Consider the following 13,535-nt stretch of genomic DNA (forward strand, 5'->3'; position numbering starts at 1 on the left):
AGCGTGCTGGAACAGAGCTCCTGCTGTCATTCAGCTTTTTTTAAAACCCATTTTCTATTATAATTTACAACCTTGCAACTTATACTTGTCAATGTTCACAAGTTGAACAGATACAGGAACAGGGCAGCAATGTAGAAGTTAAATTAAAAAAAACTTCAAATAATATTAATAAGACGTGGCAATCTTAGTAGCAATAAATGAACAGAGTGAACCTCTGCTGGATTATTGAAACAATAAGCATGTATGGGTCATCACTGAACAATCCTCTCTGCATCTGCAGAGCATGTGTTATTCCCTCCATCTGATAAATCTCTCTTATTTTATCAATCAAGATTTAACCATTTAATGATGATACACTTTAGTGCTGCTGTAAGCAAGATTCTCAAGAGATACTCTTTATTGTTTCCTGTAAAACCATTTGGTAGTACCCCTAACATGGCTAACTGTTGGTCTTTTGTTAACAGTTGTTGGGAAACTATTGAGAGCTTTAAATATGTCCTTCCAAACGGAGCCAATGGACATGACCAGAATATGTGTGAATGGGTTCCTAAGTGAGTACCACAATTTCGCCAACAAGTGTCAGGAGTTGGTTCATTTTAGCAATGATCTCTGGGGGGTCTAAAATATCTCATGACCACCTTCCCTTTAAATTCTCTCCACAGCCCAGAATTAGTCACCAGATGGGCCTCACTGAACTCTTCTTCCCAAGTCTCCTCTGAGATTTGAGTGCCAAGCTCAGCTTCCCGCCTGGCCTTAATATACAAAGTTGCACTTGTATTAAAACTCATAAATGCATGATAGAAATTACTAATCAATTTTGGGGAGGAATTACTGTGAAATATTTTTAGAGATATTTCCTCGATGGGTGAGGGCTCCAAACTTGCTTCCATTCTTTATGTTTTGTCAAAAAACTTCTTAGCTGCAAAAATCTAAAAAAAAGTCAGAAGAAGGAAGCTGAAACTTCTGGAGCCCCTCTGATGACATGGTCCAAAAAATAAATAAATTGTGGCCACAAAATACTACTTCGTGCACTCGAAATAGTATAACGTGCGCACGAAATGCTCATTTGTGGGCACGAATTGGGTAAAACGTGGCAACGAATTCTGCATTTGTGGCAACAAAATAGATAACGTGCGCACATCATATTGATACAATCCTGGACAGCTGCGTAGAGACATAAGCATGAGAGTAGGCTAAACCTACACACCGTGGGCAGAGACGGTATGATTGACTTTTATTTTAGGCTGGGAATGAGCTACAAATACATTTTGAAAAGCCTGCAATGCAAGGAACCATTATTACGGAGAGACGTTAAAACAGGATACTGCAAGCCCAGTTGCTTTACAGACGTAAGTACCACCTGGACGCTGGGATAGATTTTATTGTCAACCAACTGCAAGGGCCTGGGAAGGATCACGGTTATCGGTCAAGTGTTTCGTGCCCACAAATTAGCATTTCGTGCCCACGAAATAGTATTTTGTGGCCACAATTTATTTATTTTTTGGACCATGTCATCAGAGGGGCTCTGTAGAAACTGACCTCTCAGCTGTTGAACTCAGGTGCCCATTCCTCACAACATGACAAAGTTTATGAAGCCCGTTATTTGACCATGCTCTGAAGCCAGGGTCTTCCATAATAGGACAAAAACCCTGCAGGTTGGAAAGGCTTGATACAATTAAAATTTCTTTTGGACCAAATGTTTGTTTGATTCTACGCCAAATCTTTAGTGTGACCCTTGTCCATTCCCCCATATGCACATCTTAAGTGAAATGTTAGAGAAAAGCAGGGATTCCAATGATCATATTGTCTTCTCAGTGTTTAGCCACGTGCTGAGGTGGTTTTTCCCAGCTCAGTCTGGGCGGAGTTCTTTTTTCTCCTCGTCTTTCCTCATGTGGTGCATTTTCCATAGTTATACCTCTCTGACCTGTCTACCCCGTGTGATGTTTGTGTCATGTACAGGTATGTATGGTCGAAAGGGTAAGATGGCGCTTGCAAAGGTCAGCAGCCTTAACCCAATCTCCTTCTGCGCAGAGCGCAGGGGTAAGCTTTTAGTAATAAGGGGGCGACTTTTTCCTTAAAGTCTTTATCATTAATAAAACCATCAGGCCAGGACTTGTTTTAGTTTTAAGGTTTGAAATCACCTGTAAAATGTCTTGTTCCTGAATTGGTTCATCTAACTCTTTTGCTACTGATTCCAGCAGTGTTCTTAGATTGATCTTTTCTAAGAAATCAGACAGTGTACTGTCATCCTTGCATGTATCTGAATTTTTATATAATGACTCAAAAAAATTGGCAAAGCAACTTGGCAATTTGGTTTGGTTTAGTAATTAGGGTTTGATTCGATCTCAGCTTTTGGACCATATTACAGAATTGCTGTTTCCTGAGTCTTATTGCCAGCACTCTACCAGCCCTACTACCTTGTTCCTAATACTTTTGTTTAATGTATCTTAAATTGCCCTCAATTTTATTGTTAATTAAACTATTAATCTCACTACGCAGCACTTTCAGATCGGACAGCTAGTCGGCTGTCTGTGGTTTTTGTGTGTTATTGCTCGAGGTGCCTTATTTTGGCCTCCAATTCACACCACCTGGCCTCCCTTTTTTTTCAGTATGTATGAACTCACTCAGGCAGCACGGTGGCACAGTGGTTAGCACTGTTGCAGCACAGCAAGAAGGTCCTGAGTTCAATTCCAACATCAGGCCGGGGTCTTTCTGTGTGCAGTTTGCGTGTTCTCCCCGTGTTTGCGTGGGTTCCCCCCGGGTACTCTGGCTTCCTCCCACCGTCCAAAGACATGCAGCTTGTGGGGATAGGTTAATTGGATAATTCAAATTGCCACTAGGTGTGAATGGTTGTCTGTGTGTTGGCCCTGCGACAGACTGGCGACCTGTCCAGGTTGTACCCCGCCTCTCGCCCTATGACAGCTGGGATAGGCTCCAGCGACCCTGAAAAGGATAAGTGGAAGTGAATGGATGGATGTATGAACTCACAAAACTCGCTATCATTTAGGAGTGAGGCCAAAGTTTTAGTTTTGGTGTCAATCCTAAGTCCCATGAGAGTGATAGCGGTGCATGGTCAGATAGTGTAATTGGTAAAATTCCAATATTGTTAATTCTATGTTCTTCTGTTTTGGAGGTAAAAAATAAATCTATCCTGGAATAGGATGCATGTCTATGCCAGTAAGAAGTATAACCTCTGACTCTAGGAAACCTATTTCTCCAAACATCAGTTGGTCCCAGTTCAGTTGTTAAGTGTTTTAGAGCTTTACTCATGTGAGACACATGACTTTTAGAGCTTGGTTGTTTGTCCATGTAAGGTGACAAGACACAGTCAAAATCACTCCAAGCAGTAAAATACCAGAACATTAAAAATTGTATGAACTTTGGCTCATCCTCATTAGGGGCATAAATATTGAAGAGAGAAACCAATACTCCATCGATGGAGCCATTGACCATAATGTACCTTCCATCTGGGTCTTTAGGATAGCCACCCCTCTTTTCCTGCCAGATTTGTGAGATGAATAAAACACTTGTTGTGCCCACGACCTTTTTAGCTTGTCATGCTCAACATCAGATAAATGTGTCTCCTGTAAAAAAGCTATGTGACCTCAGACCTCTACATTGGAGAGACCAAACAGCCACTTCACAAGCGCATGGCACAACACAGAAGAGCCACCTCCACAGGACAAGACTCAGCAGTCCATCTGCATCTTAAGGATAAAGGACACTCTTTCGAGGATGCCAATGTTCACATTTTGGACAGAGAGGACAGATGGTTTGAAAGAGGAGTGAAAGAAGCATCTATGTCCACTGTGAGCGACCATCTTTGAACAGAGGCGGGGTTTACGACACCAACTCTCTGCCATCTATAATCCAGTTTTGAGATCCCTTCCCAGACGCCTTAACACCCACTCACATCCTGGGCCATCTGACCTCAGGAATTCGCATGATAAGGTGGGGCCAGGTTTCATAATGAACACACCCGAAACTCTGGCTGATTGGGACCCACACCCAGTTTCCCACCTTGGCTCAGGCGATTAGAGGATCATCAGGGGGTCCTTTTGTCCCTCTGTGGGGGGTCACTCCCACTAGGTTTATATCTGGGACTCTCCACCATTTGACCTTAGAACTGAAGAAGCTTCTCGGATGAGAGGTGAAACGTCTTCAAGCAACTTAAAGAAGTCCAGACGCTTTTCTTTGCAAGCTCCTTTGACTACGATGACCTGGATGACTGAGAACCTTCACAGACATATGTGACAATTGAAACTTTGTAGCTGACCTAGTGTTACCTCTTTTAACGGGGCTGTGGAGGCCTTTGACATTATAACTTATGACTTTAAGCAAATCCATCTTAACTCTTCAGAGTGAAGTTACAGATATCTGGGAGCATAAGTAATTTTGAACTCCATGATGACCCAAGGATTTTGCTTAACATAGGACAAAACAAAAGGAACCATCAAACCAACAAACCAAAAACGAATATATAAAGCACCTTGTACAAGTTTTTTACCCATCAAATGATCCCTGGGAGAGCAAGGGACCTGAGCAGGTCAGACAACAACAAGACAAAAAGTCAACAAGTCCTCGAATGCAGCTAACTCAAGTTTAGATGTCTTCATATGAAATGATGAACTGAAGTTCGGGGAGAATTGCTGCGAGCAGTCTCAGTGCAACCAACAGGTCTCAGTGCTGTCTGCTAGAACAATAGTGGAACTCAGGCCTGCACAACTTGCAACTAAGCTCTGTGATGTAGCTTACTGAAGTAAAGAACTCCGAGTTACCTTCCACCTTGGTCCAGGAGATAAGACCATCATAGTTCACCACCTGCTGGAGAAAGTATGTTTTCCTTGACATAATCCATGGCTTTGGCAGCATCCACAAACTCTTTTTCAACGTTGTTGTAAGAGACAGGAAATCTGGCAGGGTACAGGATGTGGACTCCCAGTCTATCGTGGAGTATCTTCCTCACGCAGTGAAAGCTGCCCTGACTTTCGCCACCCTGCCGTGTAGTCGGGGAATATGGCGATTGGGTTTCCGTTGAAGAGTAGTTTACCTCTGCGCACACTCCTGAGGATGTCCACGGCATCTCCTTTGCTGTTTGATTTAGCAATGATAACTTGTGGGGTATCCCCGTGTCTCCGTTGAGTCAGACTACGATGAAATCTTTCCACGCGGACTTCCCTGTCAAGCCAAAACACCTCTTTCAGGAGCGCTGAGACCGCCTCCGGTGAGCTGGATCCCTGGGTTTCAGCCACACCGGTGGCTCGGCTTGGATAGCGGTAGTTTTGCTATTGATTTCTGCCGTGCTCTCATTGCCTACAACATGCTGGCTCATTATGATGATGGGACTTTCAGATGAATACAAGAAGCTAATAGAAGGGCTGCACGGTGGTGCAGTGATTAACCTCACAGCAAGAAGGTCCTGGGTTTGAATACACCATCTGAGGGTGCATGTGATTATTAAAGTGGGACATCTGTCAGAATCACTGTACTGGGTTGACTTTCACAGATGCTCATTTCTGTTGTGGCCACAAGGTGGCAGTAATTTACTGTCCTGTACATCACTGATGACTGAGGATCTTCTAGACCCAGCAGTCTTAGCTAATTACAGGCCAATCTCCAACCTTCCTTTCATATCAAACTTCCTTGAAAGAGTAGTTGTCAAACAGCTAACAGATCATCTGCAGAGGTTTATTTGAAGAGTTTCAGTCAGGTTTCAGAGCTCAGCACAGCACAGAAACAGCTTTAGTGAAGGTTACAAATGATCTTCTTATGGCCTCTGACAGTGGACTCATCTCTGTGCTTGTCCTGCTAGACCTCAGTGCAGCGTTCGATACTGTCGACCATAATATCCTATTAGAGTGATTAGAACATGCTGTAGGTATTACAGGTACATTTAGGATAAATATACACTTTGCTCAAAACATTTGTAATTTTGTTACCCATAAATTTGCATAATTATGGTTAAAAAGCTGTACAGTGATGCACATGTCTGAGAGCGGCACAGAGCTCTGCATAGTCCTGTTCAGTACTGATGGAAGCAGATTTATAGTTATTGTTGTGTTGTTGGTGTCCCTGCAGTCTCATCGTTTTGTGTATTTTTGATCTGAACATTCAACACACAATAATGCAAATTTCCAATTCCTGTTCTTCTTCCTGTGAAACATCACTTACACGACATAAAACCATCTAAATCCACAGGGTCTCACTCCAAAGGTGGATTCTCTGGCATCGGTGGAGATCCGGCGTCTACAGGAGCAGAACAGCGCCCTGCGTGCTGTGGTTACCCAGATGAGAAAGGACATGGAAGGTCTCGGCCATCTCCTAGTCTTACCTAATGCTGAGGCACCAGTGCAACCTCCGTATCAGGAATCTTCAGCCTCCAAAGGCAACACAGCAGGTGCTGTCTGGCTCTGTATACAAACCTTGATGAGTTTCTGCATCACTGTGACAAACTATACACGCAAACCCTTTCAGTGGGCTCCACATGCTAAGATAGATTTGACCCAGTGACCCACATCACTGCTGCTGATTCTTCTGTTAAACATGCTTTTGTTGAACTTACAGCCACAGACACTCTGCTCATTGCATGTAAGAAAGAAAAGCTTAGAATTATCATGAACTTGTTTTCTGTTTTTCATTTTAATGTATAAAATAATAGCTTTGGATAATCTGAGTGTTAAGCTAAACTTTAACACTCCTTCTCTGTAAAACTGGACTCAGACTCCCGTCAGCCTCTGGAGCAGGAGGTGCACCTGTCAGGTAAGCACCTCGAGGAGCAGCGAGGAGGTGTCACAGGACTGTCAGGCCTGGCTTCAGCCATGGAGGACCCACAACACATCAATCCAGGCAGATCACAGCCTGAAAATCAAGCTGGTATTATTCATACTGTTAATTTCCTCCATATAACCCCAAAACATTACGTTAGCTAACACAAACACTGTAAGTAGATGATAGAGAGGAACATAAGGCGTTAAGCAGCAGAGGTGTTTGTGGCTGTTGAACATGTTCATCTTCCACAGTCACTGAAACCTGTATCTTTGACGTTTGTTGGTCACATTGTCTCCCTCATATCACTGCATCATATTTGTGCCGTGGGTCCTCAGGTGGTTCGTGTCTGGATGAACGTGGCAGGTGCCCCGCTGTGACACGTGTGGAGTCAGCTTCCAATGACATCACACAGCAGGTACTACAGGAGGTTTATTGATCTGTCAGTGGAGGTGGAGCCACTGATCTGCTTAACCCTACCTATCACTGTTAGAAAGCACAAAATGGTTTCATCATCATCTTTTCAGAGGACACTGGTGCAGCAGCTCCAAGGAGACAGCAAGTATGTGAAACCAGCTCTGATGTGTGGCGTGTTTAAGAGCGTCCATCCTGCTAAAAATGACCCCCAGCTCCTTCGCGTCAGGCTGAAGCAGGCAGCGTCCTGCATCGCCCGTTTGAGCAGAGAGAAACAGCAGCTGATAGCGCTGGGCAACCGCCTCCGTGCCCAGATCGCCGCCGACGGACGGCAGGGTAGAGTTACACACCCGTCACTGCACACCCCGGTACAGCACAGCAGGGTGGCTGTGCTGGGAGGCTGCAGCCCAGCCCAGTTTACTGGAAGCATAAATGAATTTAAGGACAAACTGAGACGCTGGCAGTACAAAATCAAACTGGACCTGCACAGTCACACTTTTCCTCTTAAGAATAGTCGGATGGTGTGCCGCTATGAATTGTGGGGATTATTTACTCTCCTGTTGTAAAGAATGCTCCGGTTAATTGTATGCTAAAGGAGGTAATAAAGGACATAATGAAGTTTCCTTTAGAGAAGGAATGTGATTCCAGCACCTGTGAGTTCAGATACTGCAGGTGAAATCACACAGTTAGGAACAGCACGTACCTGATCGTCATCATCTCAGATCAGTCTGACATCACTCCACCTGACCAGTTAGCCTTCTTTTATTCAGTTCCTGTTGGCACTGACGTGGGCTTTCCTGCTGTTTCCTCCTTTTAGGAATGTAAAACAGCGACTCAGGGCCTTTTTGAGGAGACAGCAAACGACAGCAAAAGCATTTAGAGTTCCAGGATTGTGGAGTCACACGTATATCAAATGTTCTGCAGCGACTGCATGAGAACGTTTTATTACTGGATGGATTCAGACACAGCAGTACTGTGTGGGGCTGCAGTGGGAAAAGTTACAAGAAAAGTGATTCAGACTCTACGCGTATGGACTATTATTAGCATGCATGTGTGGTGTTTGTTTCCACAGGTGGATGATATATTCTGTGGTGTTTACAGACAGACTCATGAAAAATGAAGCAGTCAGAGGTCCTTAAATATCTCTGTGTCCAACAGCACCGGGGGGGCTGGAGAAGGACACCCCCACAGAGAAACTAGGAGACCACCATGGCCGCCTTTCTGCTGTGGAACAGCTGCAGTACCAGCTCACCACTCAGGTATCTGCTCAACAACGTCCTCGTCCTCTTCTCCAGCAGGTTTACAGAGGTTTGAATGTGTTACTTTGTTGTAGATGTCATTTGAAATGGATACAAATGCCGTGGTCTCCATCCCTCAGTATCACACTGACACATGAGTGCAGGCGGCACTTTGTGCAAATGTGTTCAAATTAAAAATCTGACGTTTTTACTTGAGGGGAAAGTATGTGCTTTACTTTAATAAGAACACGTCTGTGTCTGTGCTGCACCGGATACAGTGTTGGTGTGTTTGTGCCATCAGGAGCTGCAATATGCACTGATGCAGAGAGCTTCTGCTGCTGCTGAACAGCACATCCCACCAACAAAGAGCCAGGCTTTCTTCAAAGGGACTGCAAACACTTGCCATGGGCTCAAACCCAGAGACACGTCTGAGGTGAGAGCCTTGAAGAATGCATTAATGCACTGCCAAGCCCAGCTGGCCTGTTCACTCCCTGCCTGGATGGCTGTGTTCTCCTCCAACATGCTTGTTATGTTGAGTGGTGTTCCTAAATGGCCTGTGGTTAAATGTGTGGGTTCAGTAACACTAGAAAAATGCTGCATACTGTAAATGCAAGTACACATTTGTGTGTATATATTAATGAAGTAGTAAACATCAGAAGAGTAAATCTGTGATTCGCACAGCCGTAGTGTAAAATAACTCTTCTTCTTCTTTAGACACGCTCACAGCTGCACTTGTCCAGGACTGTGTCGCATGAATCGCTGTGCTCATTAACGATGCTGTGGGACACTCTGGATCGTGGACTTACGGACTCAGAAGGTATCCACATCCTCCCCACGATGCGCTGTACTCGCAGTCTTTGCACATCACTGTAGTGTAGTCAGAGCACTGAGTGTCAGTTTGTAGCAGAAGACAAAACAAGTTCACAGCCAGCATCACAAACATTCATTTCATCTCATTTTGTATCTAGTTTGTGATCATAAGTACAGTTACTCTATGTTACTGGAATAAAACAAACTCTGCTCCCAGTGTGAGTCAGCGACAGATCAGCTGTTGCTCAACGTGTGGCCTGGTCTCTGTCAGCGCTCCAGGGAACAATTTCCCAACCAGATAAAGCTGACTTGCAGTGATTGGCATCATAGCAGTCAATAATTGTGAAACCAGAAAAACAAAGCACAAAGTTTGAATGATGTGTTGATAAAGGATGAGTTAGAGATGTCTGTGATAGCTGTTAAAGCAACAGTGCTGCTTTCTTGTGTACAGTTCCACTGTGGGAGAAACGTGAGTCTATCTTCTGTCTTTACCGACATCCAACAGTGAACTCTGAGACTGATGACTTATTTAATTATTTATTTATTTAGGACAGTGCATGTTAATGAACATAAATGTAAAAAAAACAAAACAATTACATGAATGTAAACATGCCAGATTATAGCCAAAGGCTAATTTCCATCTGTTGTCCTTAAACATAAAAAAATAGACATAATAAACTTATTTGAGCCAATGTTTCTGGGTGGTTCAGCAGGTAGAGGAGGTCATGATGAACAGGAAGGTACAGACACATCGAGCTACAGACCATCTCTAACTCGGACCACAGCCACAAATCTTCTTGTCCATCCAGCAGGTCGTCTCCAGTCTTCATGTGAAATATCGTTGGGCAACAGGCTGGGCCCAAGTTACTCCGTGAATGTTAGATAGAAAGTGCTTAAAGTGCTTGTGTGGATGGATGAGATTGCAGAAAGCACTGAGTGCTCAGTTACAGCAGAACAGTGCTAAATAAGAACGCGTCCACTTACCGTTTATTTCCTTCTGTTCAGCCCTGACAGCTCATTTCAGTGATGATGATGAATGTCTGCCTTTGGTGTCACTGTCATGGGGATGTGCTTCGTGAGTACAGACGTGAGGTCTCACGTCGTTTTGGGGATGGGAATGATGGTGGAGGGCGTCAGACTGGTGGGAATGGCAGCACGAGTCAGGGAGAGGTTGAACTTTGTACTGTTGTTGTTGTTTGTCAACAGAACTGCATAAAAATCAGCAACAGAATCCTTTTATTCATTTTAGGCATTATGTGGTACATATATATATGGGAAGCATCACTTTAGCTGAGCTGAGCACACATGTCATAAATACACTTGTAGCATCTGTAACCAAACCAGGTAATGAACAGCTGGTTGAAACTCGTGGGAGTTATGATGTCTTTGAACAGTTTATAGATCATAGACATGGCACGCATTAATAGGCTGCACTGGACCAACCTGCACCGACACGTCACTGCAGCGAATCGCAGTGACCTGTGCTGCTGTTAGTGTGTTTTTGGATCTGAATTCAACAAATGAAACAGTTGTAAGTCAACTTCTTTTGTCTCTCCAAAAGGTGAACGTGGGCTCAGGAGCAGACAGTCTGGTGGCTCTGGAGTCCAGATGATGGTGCATGGTAGTGGTGTGATTCCCAGCCAGCCCCAGACTGAGGTCCAGCAAAGCAGGAGCCAGTCTAAAACACTGCCAAGCACTACCAAGACCAACAGACCTGCAGTCCCTGCCAGGATCAGCAAGATCAGAAACTACAATGTTAAAGACTGAGATGGATGTTGAGGACAAGCCCAGACCAGAGCTCCCAGCAGCTGGCACACTGGGAGTAACACACGAGCATCACGGACAACACAAAAAAGAGAGAAGAGTGGGACAAGGAAGGGAACGAGACTCTGATGGATGTAATGAAGACAATCAGACAGAAAACAACAGCAAACACACACCAGCAAAGGAGGACACAGGCCACAAACACAAGAACACTCACAGTAAACATGAACACAAAGACAAAAACACTGCAGGACAGAGACAATCGAGACAGAGACAGGACGGATAAGAAACACTCAAGGGACCAAAAACCTGAAACTGGAGCTGAACCACACAGTCCATCAAACTGAGCAGGAAGCAGAACTCGAATAACACAACAGGACAACTATGACTGACCGACAATGAAGCTATACAACAAACAGGTTACTGAATAAGATGTGATTGTTTTCATGCACATATGCACCGCAGCAGAAGGAGAAAACAAACCCTGACCAGCAAAAACCTGAACAGAAATCAAACGTGTTGAACCCACGTGAGAGTTTCAGGGAGGAATATTCATGATTTTAAGGAGCGTTACACCTTTATTGCTGCGCTCTCACACACTCTGTCAGATCCAATAACTGAAGAAACTACAGAGACACAGAACACACAGGAGCATACAGCACGAGGCCTTAAACACACACGAGGGGACGAGGCAGAGTGGACACCACAGGGGACACAGCTGGACAGAGTCACAGTAAGGGACTGTCAAAATAAAACAGGAAACGTAACACTGACACAGACACAAAGACGGACGAACCATGGACAAAAAGGTAAAGACACATGGAGACACGTGGAGGAAACTAATAAACCTGAAGCTAAACTAGAGTCACAAAAGTGAACTAACAGAATCCACAGAAAGACGAAGAACCAACCTGAGGAGCATGAGGAAGTAACACTGATCAGTGGGTTAGAACTCCAACATAAATTCACGTACTCGTGAATAAATCCTTTATAAAGTTAAAATGTGTCCCCATCATTGTTCCAGTCTTGTTGTCCTTCAGTACATCTTCATGTCCTTCTAGTGGGAGGTTTCAGGTTTTGTCCTGTCGTGTGTAATTCTCTCTGGTGTTCATCCGTCTCTGTGCACACGAGGACAGTCGCACACAAACACTGTTGCAGCAGACCACGGTGGCTTCCACGCGAGCAGCTTCAAAACATGCTTCATCCCCGAGAAAGTATCTGCTTTACCACAGAGATCAGCTGGGTCATCAGCGTACACTGTGGGTGTGAATCAGAGCAGACAGTGGTGTGTCTGCGACAGAAACAATCACTGACAGGTTTGCATGTAAATAAAGCAACTTGCTTTGGTGAACTCTAAACACTCTGTCGTCATGGTTTAACAGACACATGATCAAATCTACAGGCAGCTTCTTTCTGAAACACGAGCAGCTGCTGCTGTTTCTCCTCAGGTTCAGAAACCCACTCCTGTTACATGTTGTTGTGGAGAAACAGGAAGTGCATTTCTCCCCTGGAATAGAGATTTTATAAGTGCTGGAGACCATATTTCATATGCTCCATATGATATCAGCTGTCACCCTGCCACATTTCCTCTCACCTCTCAGTAAACCTTTGTCAGTCCGTCCTTTTATTCCTGATATTCCCAGATACCAAACAGGTGATACACACTGCTAATTTTGTACACTGACCCACTGTGTGTTGTTTGGGACTGTCCCCTTCACTTTCATTATATTATCGTAGTATCTGTGGAAAACCTGGGAAACGCTGATCTGTGAAATACAAGTGTGGACGTGCACAAAGTGTTTCGACACAAAGTGAACCATCATCAGGACATCATGTGTGGCAGCACTGGTATAGGGACACACAGGTGAATGCTGGGTGACAGCGAGACACACCTGAACTCTGAGTGCTTTGTATCACGCTCACTGCCTGCAGCACTCACATGGATGCAGATTCAGCTTGAGCGTTTTGCCCAAGGGCACTTTGTCATGCAGCCCTGAGGATCCACAGACAGGCTTTACTGTGGGGTATGACATGAAGTTATTTCAGACAACACGAGCTGTACCTGAGCTATCATCCATCCACAGACCTACATCGTGGTGAATGCACCTATTTTTATATAGCAGTCACACACTCACACAAGCACTTTCTTCTGTTTTTTCTCACATTCACACTCCGATGGATGTGTGAGTAAATCTTGCCTGAGGATATTTGGCAAGCAGACTGGATCAGCAGGGACCGAAGCACACGCTCCAGTGTGAGACCTGCCCTGGCTTCTGAGGCTCCAGGTGGGACACACAGGTCACGGTGTGGCTGCTTTGGTGAGCTGTGTGCTTTGTGTAGATGAGTGTGATTGTTGTGGTCCATTACAGGACACTTCACCTCAGCTGAGGAGCCAAAGTCCCGATGAGCTGGATGGAGCTGATGAGTACTGACCATAGGTGGAGCTGGAGGTCAGCAGCTCCTTACACCATCATGCGACTGAACCGTGAACTCCAGTAACCCTGACAAGTCACGCGAGCTCTCCTGGCTACGTCACAGTTGGGT

At 44.7% G+C, this 13,535-nt stretch overlaps 1 protein-coding gene across 9 annotated transcripts in view; it reads left to right on the top strand.

Annotated features, from left to right (window-relative positions):
- ccdc57 (coiled-coil domain containing 57) overlaps positions 1-13,520 on the top strand; it is a 24,417-nt gene extending 10,897 nt beyond the window's left edge. For 8 of the 9 annotated variants that reach the window (XM_076887160.1, XM_014408428.3, XM_014408429.3 and 5 more), the window contains 8 exons: positions 6,199-6,397; positions 6,721-6,873; positions 7,104-7,183; positions 7,293-7,515; positions 8,338-8,438; positions 8,719-8,850; positions 9,132-9,234; positions 10,789-13,520. In XM_076887160.1, the coding sequence (XP_076743275.1) occupies positions 6,199-6,397; positions 6,721-6,873; positions 7,104-7,183; positions 7,293-7,515; positions 8,338-8,438; positions 8,719-8,850; positions 9,132-9,234; positions 10,789-10,994 (1,197 nt within the window). In that variant the 3' untranslated portion in view covers positions 10,995-13,520. The remainder of the gene's footprint in view (positions 1-6,198; positions 6,398-6,720; positions 6,874-7,103; positions 7,184-7,292; positions 7,516-8,337; positions 8,439-8,718; positions 8,851-9,131; positions 9,235-10,788) is intronic. The other variant, XM_076887161.1, reaches the window with a different exon arrangement.
- The last annotated feature ends 15 nt before the right edge of the window (positions 13,521-13,535 follow it).

The sequence above is a fragment of the Maylandia zebra genome, linkage group LG8 (assembly GCF_041146795.1).
Source record: "Maylandia zebra isolate NMK-2024a linkage group LG8, Mzebra_GT3a, whole genome shotgun sequence".
NCBI classification, from domain to species: domain Eukaryota; kingdom Metazoa; phylum Chordata; class Actinopteri; order Cichliformes; family Cichlidae; genus Maylandia; species Maylandia zebra.